The sequence below is a fragment of the Delphinapterus leucas genome, chromosome 6, assembly GCF_059928025.1.
Source record: "Delphinapterus leucas isolate spDelLeu-1000000601 "Yukka" chromosome 6, BTC_Dleu_Yukka2, whole genome shotgun sequence".
Taxonomy (NCBI): Eukaryota; Metazoa; Chordata; class Mammalia; order Artiodactyla; family Monodontidae; genus Delphinapterus; species Delphinapterus leucas.
In genome coordinates, this window is record NC_143134.1 from 80123052 (window position 1) to 80146182 (window position 23131).

At 38.5% G+C, this 23131-nt stretch overlaps 1 protein-coding gene across 1 annotated transcript in view; it reads right to left on the reverse strand.

Moving 5' to 3' along the window:
• The window catches only part of TRPM6 (transient receptor potential cation channel subfamily M member 6), a 181140-nt gene that overhangs the window by 151107 nt on the left and 6902 nt on the right, over nucleotides 1–23131 (reverse strand). The window contains exons 2-4 of the mRNA XM_022573494.2: nucleotides 10431–10510; nucleotides 8246–8284; nucleotides 1335–1512 (exon numbers count right to left, since the gene is read on the reverse strand). Coding sequence (XP_022429202.2) covers nucleotides 1335–1512; nucleotides 8246–8284; nucleotides 10431–10510 — 297 coding nt within the window. The remainder of the gene's footprint in view (nucleotides 1–1334; nucleotides 1513–8245; nucleotides 8285–10430; nucleotides 10511–23131) is intronic.

A 23131-nucleotide genomic window follows, 5' to 3' on the forward strand; every position in this document is an offset into this window, starting at 1 on the left:
AATAAACTCAAAATGGATTAAACACCTAAATGTAAGACCAGACACTATAACACTCTTAGAGGAAAACATTGGCAGAACACTTAGACATAAATCACAGCAAGATCCTTTTGACCCACCTCCTAGAGAAATCCAAATAAAAACAAAAATAAACACATGGCACCTCATGAAACTTAAAAGCTTTTGCACAGTAAAGGTAACCATAAACAAGACGAAAAGACAACCCTCAGATGGGAGAAAATATTTGCAAATGAAGCAACTGACAAAGGATTAATCTCCAAAATTTACAAGCAGCTCAATATCAAAAAAAAAAAAAAACAACCCAATCCAAAAATAGGTAGACCTAAACAGATATTTCTCCAAAGAAGATATACAGATTGCCAACAAACATATGAAAGGATGCTCAACATCACTAATCGTTAGAGAAATGCAAGTCAAAACTAAAATGAGGTATCACCTCACACCAGTTAGAATGGCCATCATCAAAAAATCTACAAACAATAAATCCTGGAGAGGGTGTGGAGAAAAGCAAACCCTCTTGCACTGTTCATGGGAATGTAAATTGATGCAGCCACTATGGAGAACAGTATGGAGGTTCCTTAAAAAACTAAACATAGAACTACCATATGACCCAGCAATCCCACTACTGGGCATATACCCTGAGAAAACCATAATTCATAAAGAGTCATGTACCACAATGTTCATTGCAGCTCTATTTACAATAGCCAGGACAGGGAAGCAACCTAAGTGTCCACTGACAGATGAATGGATAAAGAAGATGTGGCACATATATACAATGGAATATTACTCTGCCATAAAAAGAAGCAAAACTGAATTATTAGTAGTGAGGTAGATGGACCTAGAGTCTGTCATACAGAGTGAAGTAAATCAGAAAGAGAAAAACAAATACCGTATGCTAACACATATATATGGAATCTAAAAAAAAAAAAAAAGTTATGAAGAACCTGTGGGCAGGACAGGAATAAAGACGCGGACGTAGAGAATGGACTTGAGGACATGGGGTGGGGGAAGGGTAAGCTGAGACAAAGTGAGAGAGTGGCATGGACATATATACACTACCAAATGTAAAATAGATAGCTAGCGGGAAGCAGCTGCATAGCACAGGGGGATCAGCTCTGTACTTTGTGACCATCTAGAGGGGTGGGATAGGGAGGGTGGGAGGGAGATGTAAGAGGGTGGAGATATGAGGATATATGTATATGTATAGTTGATTTACTTTGTTATTTAGCAGAAACTAACACACCATTGTAAAGCAATTATACTCCAATAAAGATATTTTTTAAAAATCGGCAAAATAATGTAGGTTATTAGCAAACCTTAGAGTGGTGGGTGTGCTCTCCATCTTGGAAGTTAATCGTGCCAAAGGTATCTGTAGAGCTTTTCATTGTGTGCTTTTCAACACACCATTGTTCATTTTCACTACCATTGGCAGCTGAGATGGTCCAGGCTTCATCTATCCCATAATGGTCTCTAATCAATCGCCCACAGTAACACCTTAAATTTGGGATAAATACCAATTTCAAAATAGAATACACACAATTTCAGAATAGAAAATAGATGTAATGTTTCTACATTTTCCTAGGGTAATATATAGATGACATATATTAACAAGTTTTAAAACTTCACACTGAGATTTATATTTGATTTCCAATACTGGGTTGTTTTCTAAGTTTAAAAACATTCTCACTGCTTCTCTCCCTTGGCTACACATTAGAATCATTTTTGGGATGTTTTAAGAAAACATTACAAATCTCTTACACACCCATGTTTATAGCAGCATTATTCACAACAGCCAAGAGGTAGAAGCAACCCATGTATTCATCAACAGATGGATGGATGACCAAAATGTAGTATACACATTCAATTTTGCAAGATAAAAAGTTCTGTAGATCCATAACACAACAATGGGAATATACTTAACACTACTGAACTGTACTCTTAAAAATGATTAAAATAGTAAAGAATACAAAAACAAACATCAAATTGTATATTTTAAATATATGCAGTTTATGTCAATTATAGCTCAAAAACTATTTTTAAAAAATAATATTGTGAACAATCATTGACAGGGAGACACTGGAAGTCACCAAAAAAGATACCACACATCCAAAGACAAAGGAGAAGCCACAATGAGATGGTAGGAGGGGCGCAGTCACAATCAAATCTAATCCCGTAACTGCTGGGTGGGTGACTCACAAACTGGAGAACACTTATACCACAGAAGTCCACCCACTGGAGTGAAGGTTCTGAGCCCCACGTCAGGCTTCCCAAACTTGGGGTCTGGCAACGTAAGAAGGAATTCCTAGAGAATCAGACTTTGAAGGGTAGCAGTATTTGACTGCAGGACTTCAACAGGACTGGGGGAAACAGAGACTCCACTCTTGGAGGGCAAACACACAGTACTGTGTGCATCAGGACCTAGGGGAAGGAGCAGTGACCTCATAGGAGACTGAAACAGATCTACCTGCCAGTGTTGGAGGGTCTCCTGCAGAGGCAGGGGGTGGCTGTGGCTCACCATGAGGAGAAGGACACTGGGAGCAGAAGTTCTGGGAAGTACTCCTTGGCGTGAGCCCTTCCAGAGTCTGCCATTAGCCCCCACAAAGAGCCGGGTAGGCTCCAGTGTTGGGTCACCTCAGGCCTGTTTGATTGCTTACCAACAGGGAGGGAACCCAGCCCCACCCATGATCAGACAAGTGGATTAAAGTTTTACTGAACTCTGCCCACCAGAGCAACAGCCAGCTCTACCCACCACCAGTCCCTCCCATCAGGAAACTTGCACAAGCCTCTTAGATAGCCTCATCCACCAGAGGGCAGACAGCAGAAGCAAGAAGAACTACAATCCTGCATCCTGTGGAACAAAAACCGCATTCATATAGAGATAGACAAGATGAAAAGGCAGAAGGCTATGTACCAAATGACGAAACAAGACAAAACCCCAGAAAAACAACTAAATGAAGTGTAGAGATGCAACCTTCCAGAAAAAGAATTCAGAATGATAGTGAACATGATCCAGGACCTAGGAAAAAGAATGGAGACAAAGATCAAGAAGAAACAAGAAATGTTTTACAAAGACCTAGAAGAATTAAAGAACAAACAGAGATGACCAATAAATAACTGAAATGAAAAATACACTAGAATGAACCAATAGCAGAATAACTGAGGCAGAAGAACAGATAAGTGACCTGGAAGACAGAATGGTGGAATTCACTGCCATGGAACAGAATAAAGAAAAAAGAAAAAAGAATGAAAAGAAATCAAGACAAGCCTAAGAGACCTCTGGGACAATATTAAATGCAACAGCATTCACATTAGGGGTCCCAAAAGGTGAAGAGAGACAGAAAGGACCTGAGAAAATATTTGAAGAGATTATAGTCAAAAACTTCCCTAACATGGGAAAGGAAATAGACACCCAAGTCCAGGAAGCGCAGAGAGTCCCATACAGGATAAACCAAAGGAAAAACACGCTGAGACACATAGTAATCTAATTGACAAAACTTAAAGACAAAGAAAAATTATTGAAAGCAACAAGGTAAAAACAACAAATAACATACAAGAGAACTCCCACAAGGGTAACAGCTGATTTCTCAGCAGAAACTCTACAAGCCAGAAGGTAGTGGCATGATATATTTAAAGTGATGAAAGGGAAGAAACTACAACCAAGATTACTCTACCCAGCAAGGATCTCATTCAGATTCGACGGAGAAATCAAAAGCTTTACAGAAAGCAAACGCTAAGAGAACTCAGCACCACCAAACCAGCTCTACAACAAATGCTAAAGGAACTTCTCTAAGTGGGAAACACAAGAGAAGAAAAAGACCTACAAAAACAAACCCATGGGCTTCCCTGGTGGCGCAGTGGTTGAGAGTCCGCCTACCGATGCAGGGGACACGGGTTCATGCCCCGGTCCGGGAAGATACCACATGCCGTGGAGCGGCTAGGCTCGTGAGCCATGGCCACTGAGCCTGCGCATCTGGAGCCTGTGCTCCACAACGGGAGAGGCCACAACAGTGAGAGACCCATGTACAGCAAAAAACAAAAAACAAAAAACAAACCCATAACAATTAAGAAAACGGGAATATGAACATATATATCGATAAGTACCTTAAACATGAATGGATTAAAAGCTCCAACCAAAAGATACAGGCTCATTGAATGGATACAAAAACAAAACACATGTGTATGCTGTCTACAAGAGACCCACTTAAGACCTAGGGACACATACAGACTGAAAGTGAGGGGATGGAATAAGGTATTCCATGCAAATGGAAATCAAAAGAAAGCTGGAGTAGCAGTACTCATATCATATAAAATAGACTTTAAAATAAAGAATGTTACAAGAGACAAGGAAGGACACTGCATAATGATCAAGGGATTAATCCAGGAAGAAGATATAATAATTATAAATATATATGCACCCAACATAGGAGCACCTCAATACATAAGGCAACGGCTAACAGCGCTAAAGGAGGAAATCGACAGCAACACAATAATAGTGGGGCACTTTAACGCCTCACTTACACCAATGGAAAGATCATCCAAACAGAAAATTAATAAGGAAACACAAGCTTGAAATGACTCAATAGACCAGATAGATTTAATTGATATTTATAGGACATTCCATCCAAAAACAGCAGATTACACTTCCTTTTCAAGTGTACATGGAACATTCTCCAGGATAGATCACATCTTGGGTCAAAAATCAAGCCTCAGTAAATTTAAGAAAAGTGAATTCATATCAAGCATCTTTTTTGACCACAATGCTATGAGATTAGAAATCAATTCCAGGGAAAAAAACGTAAAAAACACTAACACATGGAGGCTAAACGTTACTAAATAATCGAGAGATCACTGAAGAAATCAAAGAGGAAATCTAAAAATACCTAGAGACAAATTACAACGAAAATATGACGATCCAAAACCTATGGGATGCAGCAAAAGCAGTTTTAAGAGGAAAGTTTATAGCTATACAAGCCTACCTCAGGAAACAAGAAAAATCTCAAATAAACAATCTAACCTTACATTGAAAAAACCTAGAGAAAGAGGAACAAACAAAACCCAAAGTTAGTAGAAGGAAAGAAATGATAAAGATCAGAGCAGAAATAAATGAAATAGAAACAAAGAAAACAGTAGCAATGATCAATAAAACTAAAAGCTGGTTCTTTGAGAAGATAAACAAAATTGATAAAACATTAGCCAAACTCATCAAGAAAAAGAGGGAGAGGACTCAAATCAATAAAATTAGAAATGAAAAAGGAAAAGTTACAACAGACACCACAGTAATACAAAGCATCCTAAGAGACTACCACAGCAACTCTATGCCAATAAAATGGACAACCTGGAAGAAATGGACAAATTCTTAAAAAAGCACAACTTTCCAAGACTGAACCAGGAAGAAATAGAAAATATGAACAGAACAATCACAAGCACTGAAATTGAAACTGTGATTAAAAATCTTCCAACAAACAAAAAAGGCCAGGACCAGATGGCTTCACAGGTGAATTCTATCAAACATTTAGAGAAGAGCTAACACCCATCCTTCTCAAACTCTTCCAAAATATACCAGAGGGAGGAACACTCCCAAACTCATTCTATGAGGCCACCATCACCCTGATACCAAATCCAGACAAAGAAACTACAAAAAAAGAAAATTACAGACCAATATCACTGATGAATATAGATGCAAAAATCCTTAACAAAATACTAGCAAACAGAATCCAACAACACATTAAAAGGATTATACACCATGATCAAGTGGGATTTATCCCAAGGACGCAAGGATTCTTCAATATACTCAAATTAATCAACATGATACACTATTAACAAATTGAAGAATAAAAAACACATGATCATCTCAATAGATGCAGAAAAACCTTTTGACAAAATTCAACACCCATTTATGATAAAAGCTCTCCAGAAAGTGGACATAGAGGGAACCTCCCTCAACATAATAAAGGCCATATATGACGAACCCACAGCAAACATCATCCTCAGTGGTGGAAAACTGAAACCATTTCCTCTAAGATCAGGAACAAGACAAGGATGTCCACTCTCACCACTATTATTCAACATAGTTTTGGAAGTCCTAGCCATGGCAAGCAGAGAAGAAAAAGAAATAAAAGGAATACAAATTGGAAAAGAAGAAGAAAAACTGTCACTGTTTCCAGAGGACATGATACTATACATAGAGAATCCTAAAGATGCCACGAGAAAACTACTAGAGCTAATCAATGAATTTGGTAAAGTTGCAGGATACAAAATTAATGCACAGGAATCTCTTGCATTTCTATACACTAATGATGAAAACTCTGAAAGAGAAATTAAGGACACACTCCCATTTACCACTGCAACAAAAAGAATAAAAAACGTAGGAATAAACCTCCCTAAGGAGACAAAATACCTTTATGCAGAAAACTATAAGACACTGATGAAAGAAATTAAAGATGATACAAACAGATGGAGAGACATACCATGTTCTTGGATTGGAAGAAGCAATACTGTGAAAATGACCATACTACCCAAAGCAATCTACAGATTCAGTGCAATCCTTATCAAACTACCAATGGCATTTCTTACAGAACTAGAACAAAAAATCTTAAAATTTGTATGGAGACACAAAAGACCCCAAATAGCCAATGCAGTCTTGAGGGAAAAAAAACGGAGCTGGAGGAATCAGACTCCGTGACTTCAGACTATACTGCAAAGCTATAGTAATCAAGACAACATGGTACTAGCACAAAAACAGAAATATAAATCAATGGAATAGCATAGAAAGCCCAGAGATAAACCCATGCACCTATGGTCAACTAATCTACGAGAAAGAAGGCAAGGATATATAATGGAGAAAAGACAGTCTCTTCAATAAGTGGTGCTCGGAAAACTGGACAGCTACATGTAAAAGAATGAAATTAGAACACTCCCTAACACCATATACAAAAATAAATTCAAAATGGATTAGAGATTGAAATGTAAGACTGGACACTATAAAACTCTTAGAGGAAAACATAGGAAGAACACTCTTTGACATAAATCACAGCAAGATTTTTTTTGATCCACCTCCTAGATTAATTGAAATAAAAAAATAAATAAACAAATGGGACCTAATGAAACTTAAAAGCTTTTGCAAAGCAAAGGAAACTACAAACAAGACGAAAAGACAACCCTCAGAATGGGAAAAAATATTTGCAAATTAATCAATGGACAAAGGATTAATCTCCAAAATATAATCAGCTCAATATTAAAAAAAAACAACCCAATCAAAAAATGGGCAGAAGATCTAAACAGACGTTCCTCCAAAGAAGACATACAGATGGCCAAGAAGCACATGAAAAGGTGCTCAACATCACTAATTATTAGAGAAATTCACATCTAAACTACAATGAGGTATCACCGCACACCAGTTAGAATGGGTATCATCAGAAAATGTACAAACAACAAATGCTGGAGAGGGTGTGGAGAGAAGGGAACCCTCTTGCACTGTTGGTGGGAATGTAAATTGATACAGCCACTATGGAGAACAGCATGGAGGTTCCTTAAAAAACTAAAAATAGAATTACCATATGACCCAGCAATCCCACTACTGGGCATATACCCAGAGAAAACCATAATTCAAAAAGACACATGCACCCCAATGTTCATTGCAGCTCTTTTTACAATAGCCAGGTCATGGAAGCAACCTAAATGCCAATCGACAGATGAATGGATAAAGAAGATGTGGTACATATATACAATGGAATATTACTCAGCCATAAAAAGGAATGAAATTGGGTCATTTGTAGAGACGAGGATGGATCTAGAGTCTGTCATACAGAGTGAAATAAGTCAGAAAGAGAAAAACAAATATCATATATTAACGCATATATGTGAAACCTAGTAAAATGGTGCAGATGAACTGGTTTGTAGGGCAGAAATAGAGACACAGATGTAGAGAACAAATGTATGGACACCAAGGGGGGAAAGTGTGGGGGTGTGTGGTGGTGGTGGGATGAATTGGGAGATTGGGATTGACATGTATTCACTAATATGTATAAAAGAAATAACTAATAAGAACCTGCTGTATAAGAAATAAATAAAATTAAATTTTAAAAAAATCTTAATACTTAAGGAGATTAAGAAAAATCCTCATGTGAAATGTAAGATGCACATCAAGAGGAAGGACTGTTAATTAATGCAAAAAAATAGATGCAACTTCAGAGAAATATATAAACATAGAACTGTTTATCTGTCTTACCTGATTAAATTTTGACAAACCTGGCATCCCGCAGTACATCTTAATTAAAGAAATAAAACCACTGTTAGTTTATTAATATATTTGAAAACATATTTAATGCTTATTCAGTAAATATCTGTTAATCTTCCATAATCTGGAAATCAGGGTTTACTGAGTACTCATACATCATCTCCCAAATATTCCCAGATGTCATTTACCATATATAATTACATTGCAGCAACTATGATCTAATTAACAGAATACTGAGTTTGGAACCAAAATACCTGGATTTAAATCTCAATGATTTAACAATTCCTCTAAGTTTTCACATCTGAAAACAATATCTGACCCATACAGTTATTAAAATGATTAAGAGTGATAATATATGTAAAGTGTCTTATAGTATCTGGTATATTGCAGGATGTATAAAAATGGTGGCTATTAGTATTATACTATGAAGATAACACAGAATTCCTGAGAATTAAGTAAGAAAACATACATATACAATTTTAAAACCCTAAAACACTATCAAACTGAGGAACAATTGGTATGATTATAATAATTATATTTATTAATCTCTTTTTTATGATTCAAAAAAGCCTTCTGGATTTGGGAGTTGGCATTATGATCATCAATGATCATATTTTAAGTGTGAAGAAGTTTTAACTTGAAAAGAAATCTAGGTAAAATAATGGAAGAAAAGGTAGTGTTCATAGAATCAATCATTCTAAATTATTCAGAGATGAATATTCAGGTCTTTCACTTTATCCTGTCCCCAGCCTTTTAGAAATCTTTTTTCTCAGAAGCTTCACTTCAACAAGTTCCAAATGTGAAAGAAAAAGACGTTGTAATCCAGTCTATCAGATTTGTTTCTTATTAGGAGCTACAAAAAGAATCAGTAAAAGACAAACCTTTATCTAAATTTAAAATAGTGAACTACCACTCTTTTGCTGTGCTCCATAAGGAAGAAAACTGCATGAAAGCCACAGTTTTGAGAATCTTACTAGGATCTAAGAAAAAGGCTGGCATGGAAGGAACAGCCATAGTCATCCATCCATTTTTTACAATCACAAAACAAGAGAGACTGCTTTTTTCTCATAAAAAGTAGAATATCTTCGACCATTCATGGAATTATGATCACTGATACTCTTCTTGAGTCTGTGGGCTAATGACCTATAGTTTACCACTTTTCATGAGGTTCAAGGTGACTGTGAAGATGATTTTCCATTTACAGAGCAGTGGAAGCCACCTGAGCTCAATGTGCCTTCTACTGCAGCCACTATCATATTACAAAATCTCATAAAAGATGAAGGGAAAAAACAAGGTTACCCTGCCTTTTTATTCTGTAAACATTTTATAAGCAGGTAAAATGAGGATTTCCAATCACGCGGCTTACAAGCCACAGGTAACTCAAAGAGGGTGGGACTAGTAAATATTTAACAAAGGCAAAGAACACTATTTTAGTCATCATCCCCAAAGAACTAGAATTTCAGTGGCCTCACCTGCTACCTTTCATGAGCATACAGCTGTGATTTCTAAACTTCAAATGAATGTAAGGCCAAATGCTCAGCAGAATCTAAAAATAGAGTGGTCCCCCTAATTAAAATACTGCTCTCCTATTTTCCTTCCCTTTTAATTCTTTTCCCCCAGGGCAATGCTACCCAATCTTAATTTCATGGACCCGATTACCCTGGGGAATTTTCCATAGACCTCTCTTCCTCTATCTTTCACTGGCTGCTGTTTTGAACTTTGTTCTACAAGTAGAACTTCCAAAGGGTTGTCAAGAACTCAGAATAATCAAACGCAAATCATTCCATTCTGCTGCCCATTATCTGCTCAAGCAAAAAGCCTGCAGGAGGAAAAAATTAACTGTTTGCATAATCTGAGCGTGGAGTCCTGAAATATCCCAGTTACTACATTCACAGACACTTGGGGATAAGGAAGTCACACTATTTTGAATATTCAATACTCAAAAGTTGTAAATTTTTTATCCAAACCCGGTGGAATGGATGTAGCACTAGATATTTCCCTGGTATCTATCCTCCCAGGAAGAGGAACAGGAACATCAAAGATAAAGCAGCAGAGTGAAATCTACCACAATATTAACAGTGGCTCCACAGAGCAAACAAGTCATATCTCTAAATTTCAGTAAACAGTCCTCCAAGTACTGTTGCTTTAAAAAGAAAAATGTAATTAAAAATTGTACCTGTGAGGGTCCTTTGAGCTGGGTATGATTTTGTTACATTCTCTCTTGTCGAACACTCCTTCAATCCAGGATTTCTGGGACTGAATAGAAAAATGTCATTATTTTCATAGTCTCATTAAATGAAAACACAGTATAACCACAGTAGTCCAGGTAGGCAAGATATACTTAAATATAATAGACCCTAATTAAAATGCCAAGACCAGCCCCAAACCCCTAAGCATTTATTAGGTTCTATTACAGACAACATAGACACAAATAAGCCAATGTGAACACAAAAATATTCACAAAGTTAATTGGTCCACAATCTCATTTTAAGTGAAAGATCCCTAAATGCACAAAACTCTACCAAGGAAGTAAAGATATAGCGGAAGCATTCTCTTAATTCTGCCAAAAGTCACTTTTAAATCTTGTACCATAACCCTACAGAGTGAATATTAAGCTCTCAAACTTCAGAATTCTCACTTATAAAGTCCCACTTTGGCTAAGATTTGACAGGAAGCTGGAAAGAGTGTCAGAGGAGAGATGTAACCTCAGCAAGATTCTGTAAAAGAGTTCAATCTAAAACAAATCTGGAGGATATGTAATGGAGAATATCACACGTGTGCCCTCAGAAGGGAACTTAACTGAGAAACTGATTTCCCATAAATGCCTGATTCACAGAAGACGAGACTTATTTCCTGACCAATAACCATAGGCCAAGAATCTCTCCCCACCCTCAAGACAATGAATTTACTGCTTAGACACTGGCTGGACGTCTCCCTCTTTGCACTCCCTGCCCCAACAGGGAGTTGCAACAGACTCGCCTGTAGCTTGCTACAGCATGCATTTCCCAAATTCAATTCCTCTGCTATTCCTGAATAAACTCAATTTCTGATCATTCAGGCTTACCTCAGTTTACCTCTTTATTTAGGTTGACAATTTGATACACATTGTATAAGCATGGCTTACCATTGGCTGAATTTCAAAATATCTGAATTCATTCAACAAATATTTTGAAATAGGCCTCCATATGGCATGCTGGGAATTCTATGGCAAATAAGACAAAGTTCTTACTCTGAAGGAACTTAGAATAAAAAGAAGGAAACGGATAACAGATTGATATCATTAAACTTCATGTGTAACATTTACCTATTAAAAATGGCTCCAGGGGGCTTCCCTGGTGGCGCAGTGGTTAAGAGTCCGCCTGCCGATGCAGGGGACACGGGTTCGTGCCCCGGTCCGGGAAGGTCCCACATGCCGCGGAGCCGCTGGGCCCGTGAGCCATGGCCGCTGAGCCTCCGCGTCCGGAGCCTGTGCTCCGCAACGGGAGAGGCCACAACAGTGGGAGGCCCGCGTACCGCAAAAAAAAAAAAAAAAAAAAAAAGGCTCCAGGGACTTCCATGGTGGTCCAGTGGGTAAGACTCCACACTCGCAATGCAGGGTGCCCAGGTTCAGTCCCTGGTTAGGGAACCAGATCCTGCATGTGTGCTGCAACTAAGAGTCCGCATGCCATAACTGAGTCCACATGCCGCAATTAAGACCCGGTGCAGCCATAATTAATTAATTAATTTTAAAAAACCAGCTCCAAAAAGGGTCCCTAATTTAGCAGCCTATGTATACAAATTAAGCAAGCTATGCTCAACCACTCCCTTCTTTTAAAAGGCTAGACAGCTGAATCTAGTAGAATGATGTGGGCAAATTACTTTCTTCAGGCCTGTTTTCCCATCTATTAAAAAGGAGATAATAACAGTAATACCTACTGTTGGGCTACTGAAAGGAATGAAGGCTTAGATTTCTCCCTGGGACTTACTCGGCCTCAGTAAAGCTTAGTTATTATTATTGGTAATATCAAAGGTAAAAATTAGCTTTTTGGTTGGTAGCATGGGAACTTAACTTTGATGTATTTTTTTCATAGAAAAATACTTCCTGACCTCCAAATCTCTCTCCTACGACCTCTCATATTTCAAACGAATGACTTTTATGGGTCCATTTTCCCCCACTAGACTCCAGCTCCTACAGGCCCCATGCCAGTCATTTCTGTTGCCCCAGGGCCCAACCCAATGATTGTTGAATGAGCAACAAAATGAACACACTTAAAATAGAACTTCAAGAATCCATGTATACAATTTTCTCTCCAAGGGTGTAAACAGGAAACCTGTGCCATAACAAGAACATGGAAACATTCCTCCTGCAACTCCCATATCTTATCTCAAAACTACAGGAAAAGAAAAGCAGGCTTAATGTGCAAGTGTTTCAAACAATTCTCAATTTAGAACTTTACTCTTTCCCCCTACCTCATAACGGTAGCCTTTGCAATATACTCTTCAGCACATATGGAAGAGGTCCCCCCATGTTCAGTTCAACAGAGAACTATTAGGAACCATATGTTTGTTAGTTCTGATTCAATAGCCCAAATACTCAACATGTGTTTGCTGCTTGGAGCAGCACATTGTCATTGACGGCAGAGAATATGTCATTTCTGCAACTATCATGACAGTCTTTAGAGACTGGGTGTTTTTTATATACTGGGGCAGGAGAGTTGTGTTTTAACTGTGGTTGTTATTTGGGGAAGGGAAAGGCAGAGGATAAAGAAGGGAAATAGTGTTGGTCTCAGGCTGTGTTGGCACAAATAGTTTGCCTTACCCTAAAATATAATCAGATTTTACATACAAGCCCAGGGCTGGGGAATAGCAAAGAAATGTCCAAAGACTAATCCTCTAATGGTAGCTATACATGAATTAATTCCTGATGTCACTGAAAGTATTTCTACACTGGGGCTTTTTAGGGTTTCCAGATAACAGATTCTTTCTCAGGGGAATCTCTGAGAAGGAATAGTCTTACAGGCATTCCTTGATTTAAAAAAAAATCCTTCTAAATGTGCATGGATTTTTTTTTTTTTTTTAACATCCAGGGGACTGTGTGATTGGGGGTTGAAGGGCACACAGCTAACAAGTAATTTATTTTCTTTTTAAAAACTTTTCCATACTTAAAAAAATCTAACATTTAAAAAATACTTTTCCAGGTGAAACTACTTCCTTTTTATAGCCCCCCACTCTAATATACATCACAGCACTCACAATGCTTAACTGCACCTATTCAGTTGTTTTTTCCTTAACATTATTGTAATCTACTTCAAGATAAGCATTAGTTTATTTATCATGGAATCTATAGCATGCAGGGAAGCACCAGAATGGATCAAATAGAGAAAATATTTTCAGACTCCAGACTGACATTTTTTATTTTCTCTACACAGTCCCTCCCTTGGAGCAAGGACCTCTTCAAACTGAGTGCCAGGCAGATGGATTTCCACAGCGCACGATCTGTTGGCTGGGGAAACTCATCAGTGCAAAGCCAGCCTGTATACTTTGAAGACTCAGCTCAGGGTCTTCTACAGGGTTTTGTCCACAATCTGAGGGATAACTTGGGGGACTCACTTGATCCAAGATTAAGAGTCTCAGGCAAAGGGCATCCAAACCTAAAATAATCCAAACCCAAGGATCTGGCTTGCCAACACTGCCACAAGTCGACCTCACTGGTTTTCCGGTAAATAATCTTTCCAGAAGGCAGCATTTAGGAGTACTTCATAAAGAACACAAAATAACCTTACGTGTTTTCTTCTCTTTGGGTAGTTAGAGGGCACTATTTGCTGGTAATGATTTCTTTTTTCTTTTCTTTTGTAACATCTTTAATAGAATGTTAACTAAATAACTCACAATTCCCTAAAATGCCACTTCTCCTGTTTAGGTGAGAAATTTATATGAAATTTTCATATACTGCCTTGTTGAGCAAAAGCATTTAGAACTTCAAAATGACTGTTTAGATTATATAAACTCATGAGTACATGAGTAAAACATTTATGAATTCTCCACAGAGTCTAATGGGGAATTAGAAGAACTCAACAGTGACCTACTTAGTAGAGCATATCATAAAAGTTCAAACTAAAATACCATACCCCATCCCTCCACTCCCCAGATTGGTGAAAGCCCTCTTTATGTTAGTCCAAAATCACAATTTCAAATGGCAATGAGAAGACATCCTTTCCTCTGTCACACATGCTTCAGCCTTATTCAGTATCCTAGGGAATTAAACTTGCAAACAAGATGTTTATAATTTCAGATCATGTGAAATCATTTTGATAAGAAGGGAAAAGGAAATGGGAGGTTTCCCTTTTGGGTGTTCTTTACAACTGCCCGTGGAAAGTGAAATACAGAGTTTAACTGAATGCTGGGCCTATTTGTTGTATAACCACTCTAATCTATTAAGGTTTCCAAGTTAGATATACTCAATTTCCAATTTCCACCCAGCAAAATATCCACAAGTATGTTATCCAAGTACACAGATGGCCTTCATTTATGCTACAAATATCTTGTTAAATTATCCAAAAGTTTACTAGGACTACATCCAAGTGAACTACATAGTCTAAAAAACAACTTCTTGGAGTGAAGCTTCACTATTAGTGGAGCTATACTCAAATAACTGACTTTTAGAAAACCCACCATCCTCTGAGACAATAAAGCCTTTATTAGGAATTACAGGTTAAAGGCAATTTCATTTATGTCATCCATAGTAAGCTTTATTTGTACAATGAAGATTACTTGTTTCATTTTCTAAGTGTAACACGGCAGAAAGAACAATGCTTCTTGAAATTCCATGCAGACACATACCACATATTTAACTTGGACAAATTCAAAATCTTTGCTAAAAGACTGAGAGAGGGCTTATCATATTGAGTGAAGTCAGTCAGACAAAGACAAATATTATATGATATCACTTATATGGAGAATCTAAAAAAGATACAAATGAATTTTTTTACAAAATATAAATAGACTAACAGACATAGAAAACAAACTTATAGTTACCAAAGGGGATAGCGGGGGTTGGGGGAGGTGGGGAGGGATAAATTAGGAGTTTGGGATTAACAGACACACACTACTATGTATAAAATAGGTAAATAACAAGGACCTACTATGTGGCACAGGGAACTGTGCTCAATATCTTGTAATAATCTATAATGGAAAAGAATCTGAAAAAGAATACATGCATATGTGTGTGTGTGTGTGTGTGTGTGTGTGTATAGCTGAATCACTTTGCTGTACACTTGAAACTAATACAGCATTGTAAACCAACTATACTTCAATTTTTAAAAAGTGGAAAATAAAAAAGAATGAAAGAGGACTAGAAGAAAAAAGGTGAGAAGAAGATATAAAATGTTGAAGTATGGACAATATCAATGCCATTCCACATTCAGGAGTATACTATGCCCAAGAGCAGCAGTTCTCAAACTTTTGGGGTTTAGGACTCCTTCACAGTCATTAAATTCACCAAGGACCTCCAGAAAGCTTTCACTTATAGAGTATAGCTACCAATATTTATGTATTCAAAATTAGAACTGGGACTTTTTAAAGTATTTACCCATTAGTTAATTTAAAAATAATGATGGTAAACCTATTACATGTTAAAATAAATATTTTTCACGAAAAATACTTTTAAAAGGTTTATGAGAAGAGCATCGTATTTTTGTCTGGCTTAAGACAGCTGGATTCTCATATCTGCTTCTGCATTCAATCTGTTACAAAGTGTTTTTGGTTGAAGTATATAAAAAGAATCGGCCTCACACAGACATGGAGTTGGAAAAAGAAAATAGTATTTTAATAGCCTTTTTAGATATTATGGATTTGTCATGTAACATCAGGAAAACTCCACTGTATGCTCATGATAGAATGAGTAAAACAGGGAAATAATGTACCATTATAAAAATAATTTTGGGGGACTTTCCTGGTGGCACAGTTGTTAAGAATCCGCCTGCCAGTGCAGGGGACACAGGTTCGATTCCTGGTCCCGGAAAATCCCACATGCCGCGGAGCAACTAAGCCCGTGCGCCACAGCTATGAGCCTGCACTCTATAGCCCGCAAGCCATAACTACTGAGCCCGCATTCCTAGAGTCTGTGCTCCTCAACAAGAGAAGCCACCGCAATGAGAAGCCCTCGCACGGCAACGAAGAGTAGCCCCGCTCGCCGCAACTAGAGAAAGCCCATGCACAGCAACGAGGACCCAATGCAGCCAAAAAAAACCCTATCATAATAATTTGGGGACTTCCCTGGTGGTCCAGTGGGTAAGTCTCCACACTCCCAATGCAGGGGGCCTGGGTTTGATCCCTGGTTGGGGAACTAGATCCTGCATACATGCCGCAACTAAGAGTCCACGTGCTGCAACTGAGTCTGCGTGACACAACTAAGAAGTCTGCATGCTGCAACGTAGATCCTGCCTGCCACAACTAAGACCCAGCACAGCCATAAATAAATAAATAAATAAATATTTTTTAAAAAGTAATAATTTTGATTTTGAGGACCTTTGAAAGGGTCTCAAAGATCCCAAGGAGTCCCCAGGGATACCACACATGAAAGACCACTGCCCCAAAGTGACTTCATAGGCACTAGGGTTGAGTGTGAGTGAGAGACAGGACCTACTGTTTCCTGGTTGGTCTCAGGTCCCACATGCATGCCTTAAGTCTGCCCATCTCATCGCAATGATTGCACTGTAGTATCTCAACATCCCTTATTTAATCTGGTGCTCAACTGAAGAAAGTTCCAACATAGAGAAAAAGCAACTAGAGACCAAATCTTCACGTACTTCTCTTTCTAAGCAATGTAAGGGACTTTTGAAGGATAATTTTGACTGCATTCATTTTTAATTTAACAGCTGACTTTAGTACCTACCACATCCCTCCTCCCAAAGATGTCATTGAAGCATGATGAGTGTGGTTATCAGCCCTCCAGAACCCATAGGCAGCATATATTATATCAGTTTACCCACTCTTCCTTTAAAATACTGATACCGCTAAGAATAATAGCTTCATTCATTCATTCCTTCAAAATACTTTGATGGGCATATCACATGGTTGTAATAAAAATAAATAAAATTGTGTCCCAAAGACCAACACCAAAAGAGAAGAAACTATGTTTACTAATAGATACCAAGTATGGCACAAGAGCAAGCTGTGGGGCTCCTTGGAAGTAGAAATCCCTTCTGTCCGCCAGTATCTGGGGAGTCTTCATGGAGGACACAAAACTTAGGAAAGTCCTTGAAAGATGACAAAGGTTTTGAAAGGTGGTTGATGAAATTCGGTGGTGGTTAGAAATGCAGAGATTTAGGCCTGGGGGAGAATTCAGAGGACAACAATGTTAAGGTATGGCAAAAGCCACAGAGTCACTGGGGAGCAGAGAACAGAGAAGATATAAGAGCCAGGAACCTCTGGGAGCATCTAAGCATAGCATGTAGAAGGGTTCAGGGAATGAAAACAGAGTTACGAATCAGGATGGTAACATGATACCTGAAGTTAAGAAGGGAGAAAGTTTTTCTCTTTAATAAAAGTGTTTGCATTATTTCAAAAATAGGTAGTTTCAAAGAAAAACTGAGAAGTGTTTAATATTGAAAACAAAGTAAGGAGGACAATTTTTGTCCATGACAAACAAATAGATTGAGAGAGAGTCAGGAAATAGGTTGTAAAACAGAGAAGAAAGCTAGTGTAAGATATCCTTGGGAGAAAGAAATAAAAACAGCCACTAGACCAACAAAGTAAAGCAAAAGCCAACGTTAACGTAGACTTTCATATATGCCAAGGGCTGGGCTAAATGCTTTATGCGCTAGCTAAAGTAACATTCACAACTGTGAGAGAAATACAGTGATTATCACCTCTACAGAGGAGGAGCAGTTTCTATCAAATACCAGCACCAGCATTCTTTTACACTATGTTTAATAGGCAGTGTTGAAAGAAAGTTTATCTTATGTTAAGAAAGTTTGAACCTTGTATGTAGATAAAAGAGAGTGAAGATGCAAGAGAGAATAAAAATGACTTGAGACTTTGGCGGTGGCGGTGGCGGTGGCAGTGGCGATGGGGGGGGGGAGCAGGGGAAAAAAATGGTATGAATAACCAAGGAGGAAGGCTCAGCCTTGAAGAAAATGCTTCCTCTTCTGACAGATGCAAGGAGTGGAGTGGCAAACTTTCCCTTCTTGGTAATTTTGCCCCAGACCCTATCATCAATGTTCTATAGAAAGTCATAGACCATTTAGCTCAGACGGCTGCAAATCTCAGCATTCTCCTTTGCTCATCTTAACCAGAGAGAAAGGAAGGCAGGAGATACACGTGCAGTCACAGTGCCCCTTTCTATTACCAGCTCTCTACAGTACAACATCAGTACAGTACAGTATGTATTCTATGAACCACAAAGCATATGAAATGCTCTCTCAGTAGAGGATCCACCCAACTTAAAAGATAGATGGGGAACACTAATAGTATCCCACTGATCACCCTATGGAGAAACTGCCACACAATATTCCAGGAATGTCCCTCATATACTAACCAAAAATGTGTGCCCCAGGTTATGGGGGTCTGCAGACAACTAAACTGAGGCAATAAGAATTTAGAGTAAAAAATAAGAGTAGGGCTTCCCTGGTGGCGCAGTGGTTGAGAGTCCGCCTGCCGATGCAGGGGACACGGGTTCGTGCCCCGGTGCGGGAAGATCCCACATGCCGCAGAGCGGCTGGGCCCGTGAGCCATGGCCGCTGAGCCTGCGCGTCCAGAGCCTGTGCTCCGCAACGGGAGACGCCACGACAGTGAGAGGCCCGCGTACCGCAAAAAAAAAAATAAAAATAAATAAATAAGAGTAAATGTAATTGGAGATTAATGGGCAGTCAGGGCAAGGTATAATGAAAGGAAAGGAAGTGGGGAGCAAAAGCAAGGTGAGCGTGTTTCTTCTCTAGTCTGTAAGAAATCTCTATCAGCAAACTGTAGAAATACTGTTCTTCCTGGGTAATTCACCCCAGGGGTTATTAAAATAATTTCCAGCCGTCCAGTTGTGCGGCTGTAAATTTTCATGAGCATTCCTTTAGCTACATTTAGGTACTCCACTTCCATTAAAAAAAATTAATTATAATTACTTTAGGTAAACATTTTACAACTGTGTGCCTAATTGCTACATAGCAAAAAACAAACAAAACATATTTGCTATAATGTTGTAATTGTTAAAATGCCGCTCTTAGTTCTTTTACTCTAAGCCTGTACTCTATCATTCATGGAACATGTAAGCCAGGCCCCAGTAACTTTTTCTTAACAGGGAATTTTGCAAAGTATAAAAGCCACCAGTACAACAGATAAGAAAGAAGAAAATGTTTTCTGCTCATACAGGCACATGGAAGTATTATGACTCTACAGAACAGATAAACTATCCATTGTTTCCCTAAATATATTAAATCAAGGATCATCTTGGAGGATATCACACACTTGTTTCCACAGGATGCAATTTTGATAAATTCCTTTCCAAGAGTTTTCTACCAGCTATCAACTAAGAATATTCCCTCCCCTAAATCTTATATCTTAATATAAGATTTTTGCCTTCATCTTTAGGATTTTTTAACTTAATTTTTTAAAAAATATCTTTGAGATGTTTAACTTAATTTAAAAGATAGAAATCATAAAGATTTTTATCTTAATTTAAGCTGAGAGATTTAGGGTAGGGTACTAATCAGGCTGGTTTTTTTCTTTGTCTCAAAAAAAAAAAAAATCACATCCAGAACAAACAATTCCCCTAAAATTCAAGGAGGAAAAAGATGTTTTAATGGAATGAGGGTAGTCCAGTAAGTTGAGAATCAGAAGTCTGTCAGTGGGGTACCAAGAATTCTGTAACAGTTGTTGGCAGATATGAAATCTCATTTGCTAGGAAAAGATTTCCCAACTTCTGTTTCTGGCTGTTATACTTGATTTTCAAAGTTCCAGTGTTGTTGTTTAGAAACTGACTGTACTTTTGATGCAATTCAGGAAGGAAAAGGGAACATAGCTACTGCACAATGCCTTTCTCTAAGTCATTGAGAAGCCAAATTACACAACAGGTTTTCATTTTCACTGGGTTTTGATTATTAAGACATTTCTTCTGCATTTAATTTCTTCTGCTATTTTAAGATGAGAAGAAATATACTCTATCCATAAGGAAGAGACCTTGAAATGACCTAAAAAGGCAATTCTAAGAGAGTGATTAAACAAAAGAAAAGCAGCTTTTTTCTTTAAAGAATGTGTTGCTCAAATGCTCACCTATTTTGTGATTGATTGTATTATAAAGAAGAATGTTCTACCTTAGTCACCTCCAGCTGCAAACTGAGGAAGACTCTCTCCCTTAACCAAACTTGAGTCAGGCTCTTTCTGACTTGAGTCCTCTTTCTAACTAGGCCCCAAACTTGGGCTCTGTCCTTGGCCCACTTAGTCCATTTTTATCAAGAATTCTGCTGAGTTAATTTAGCAAAAATCTCCCACGCTTGCTATCTGATCACTCTACTCTGGCCCACCTTCAGCAAGAATCCTGTTGAGCTGGTTTAGCAAGAATCCCCCTAGCCTTGACGTTTCCTCTTGACCCTTCTTCATCCACTGACCCCATCTTGCTCCTTGGCAATAAATCTCCACTTTCCTCGTATTTGGAGTTGAGCCTGATCTCTCTTCCCTCTTGTAAAACCCACATTGCAGTCATTTTTTCTTGACTGGTCTTCCTTGCTATCTTTAACAATGTCATGAAAAAATTTTCTTTAACAAAATCCACAGGACACACACACACACACACACACACACACGAATCATTATCTGTGAGCCAGAGAATAAAACTGACAAAATATTGGGATTCCAATAATTCTCAGAAACTCTCTCCTGGCCTGAACCTTACAGAGCTCTTCTCTTCATTTAAACTGAAATGAAAGACTCTGACATCAAGGAGACCCCACAGAGAAGGGATTCAGAGGTCCTGCTCTGGGTAAATGGCTCCTTTTCCTTCATCTATCATCCTGCTTTTCACACTCAGTATTTGCTGAACCCAAACACCAGCCAGCAAGATGCACTTTCCATCTGAAATGTCTCCACTAAAAGAGTTGTTTCTCAAAATGTGGTTTCTCTTTCAAAGGTAGTGGCTGTAAGGGACTTCCCTAGTGGTCCAGTGGTTAAGACTCCACACTTCCAATGCAGGAGACGTAGGTTCGATCCCTGGAGAGGGAACTAAGATCCCACAGGCCATGTGGTGTGGCCAAAAAAAAAAAAAAGGTAGCGTCTGTAAGCAGCTCAAGAAACCAAAACATGAGCCGGAGAGGCTTGCCTCTATTTCATCCAAGAACAAAGATCCAATCCGCAAAGACTTATGTCAATTCACTGACTCCCTCCTAGTTTGCCTTTCTCAAGACTGTCTTAGGGAATTCCCTGGCGGTCCAGTGGTTAAGACTCCACACTCTCACTGCCCCGAGAGGACCTGGGTTCAATCCCTGGTCGGGGAACTAAGATCCTGCAAGCTGAGCGGCATGGCCAAAAAAAAAAAAAAGACTGCCCTAAAGACTCTAGCTAATACTATAAAGCATTTAAATCTTAAGACTTTGAACCCTCTTTGTTTTAATCCAACAATATCTACTCACTTGACCTGATCACAGAGCAAAACTGCCTACTTGGAACCTGAGTTTCTCTAGGCCAGATAAGGACAAAGATTGGGGGGTTTGTTTTTTGTTTGTTTTAAATCACTTTAAAGCAGACACTAACAGTGGTGACAAAGGTTAGACAGGATTAACTGATCCAGGCTAAGGATCTCTAAAGTACCCTCTGGACTTAAATCCTTCTGGAAGGAAAATTCTCTTTCCTAAGATTACAGATTCATTTTACAAAAAAACTCTTGGCTCTTTCAAAGATCAGTAGAGGAAAACTGTTTTTTCCAGAAAGATGAAAGCTGTTTTCATATGCACAGACCAACCTGCTCCACTATAAGCTAATAACCTGTTCTGTTCTATAAGGTAATATAACTAGTGGGTAGCTTAGTCAGTTGGGTCACTGTAACAGAATACCATTGGCTGGGTGGCTTACGCTACAAACATTTATTTCTCAACGTTCTAGAGGCTGGAAGTCCAAGATCAGGGTGCCCTCATGGTTGAGTTCTGGTGAGAACCCTCTTCCTGGTTTACAAAGGCCACCTTCTTACTGTATCTCCACAGAGCAGAGAGCACTCATCTCTCTTGTGTTTCTTCTTATAAGGACACTAATCCCATTCATGAGGGCTCCTCTCTCAAGACCTAATTACCTTCCAAAGGTTTCACCTCCAAATAACATCACATTGTAGATTGGAACTTCAACATATGAACTTTGGGGGGGCACAAACAGTCTACAGTAGCAACTTAAGAATTCATTTAGCACTTTCTATGTACCCACCTGCCCAACGGAAAGCACATTGTTTATATTAACTCTGCCCAACAGCATGTGGGAAGTAGGTGCAGTTATTATCTCCATTTTACAAATGAGGACACGGAGTCAGAGAGGTTGGGTGATTTTCCCAAGAACACAACAGCTCATAAAAATAACACTAGGATTCAAACATAGGCAGTCAGATTCAAGTTCATGCCCTTAACAACTTCATTTCACCATCATTTACCCCCAGAATTTGCACCTGTATTAATCCTTGAAGCTGAATAGCGTTTTAGGGTTTACAAATCACATTCCTGAACATCTGATCTTCATACAAATCCCATGAGGTCCTTAATAGATAATAATGAGTGAGATCAAGTATATGAAGTGCCCAGAAAAATCTCCACTTTATACCACATCCTCTGTGGGTATCCTTAGACCCATAGAGAGATATCAAGAGGGTCAGGAATCCCTAGAAACTGTATAACAACTTTTGTGTGGATATGAAGATGGGCATTTCTCATAAGAAAA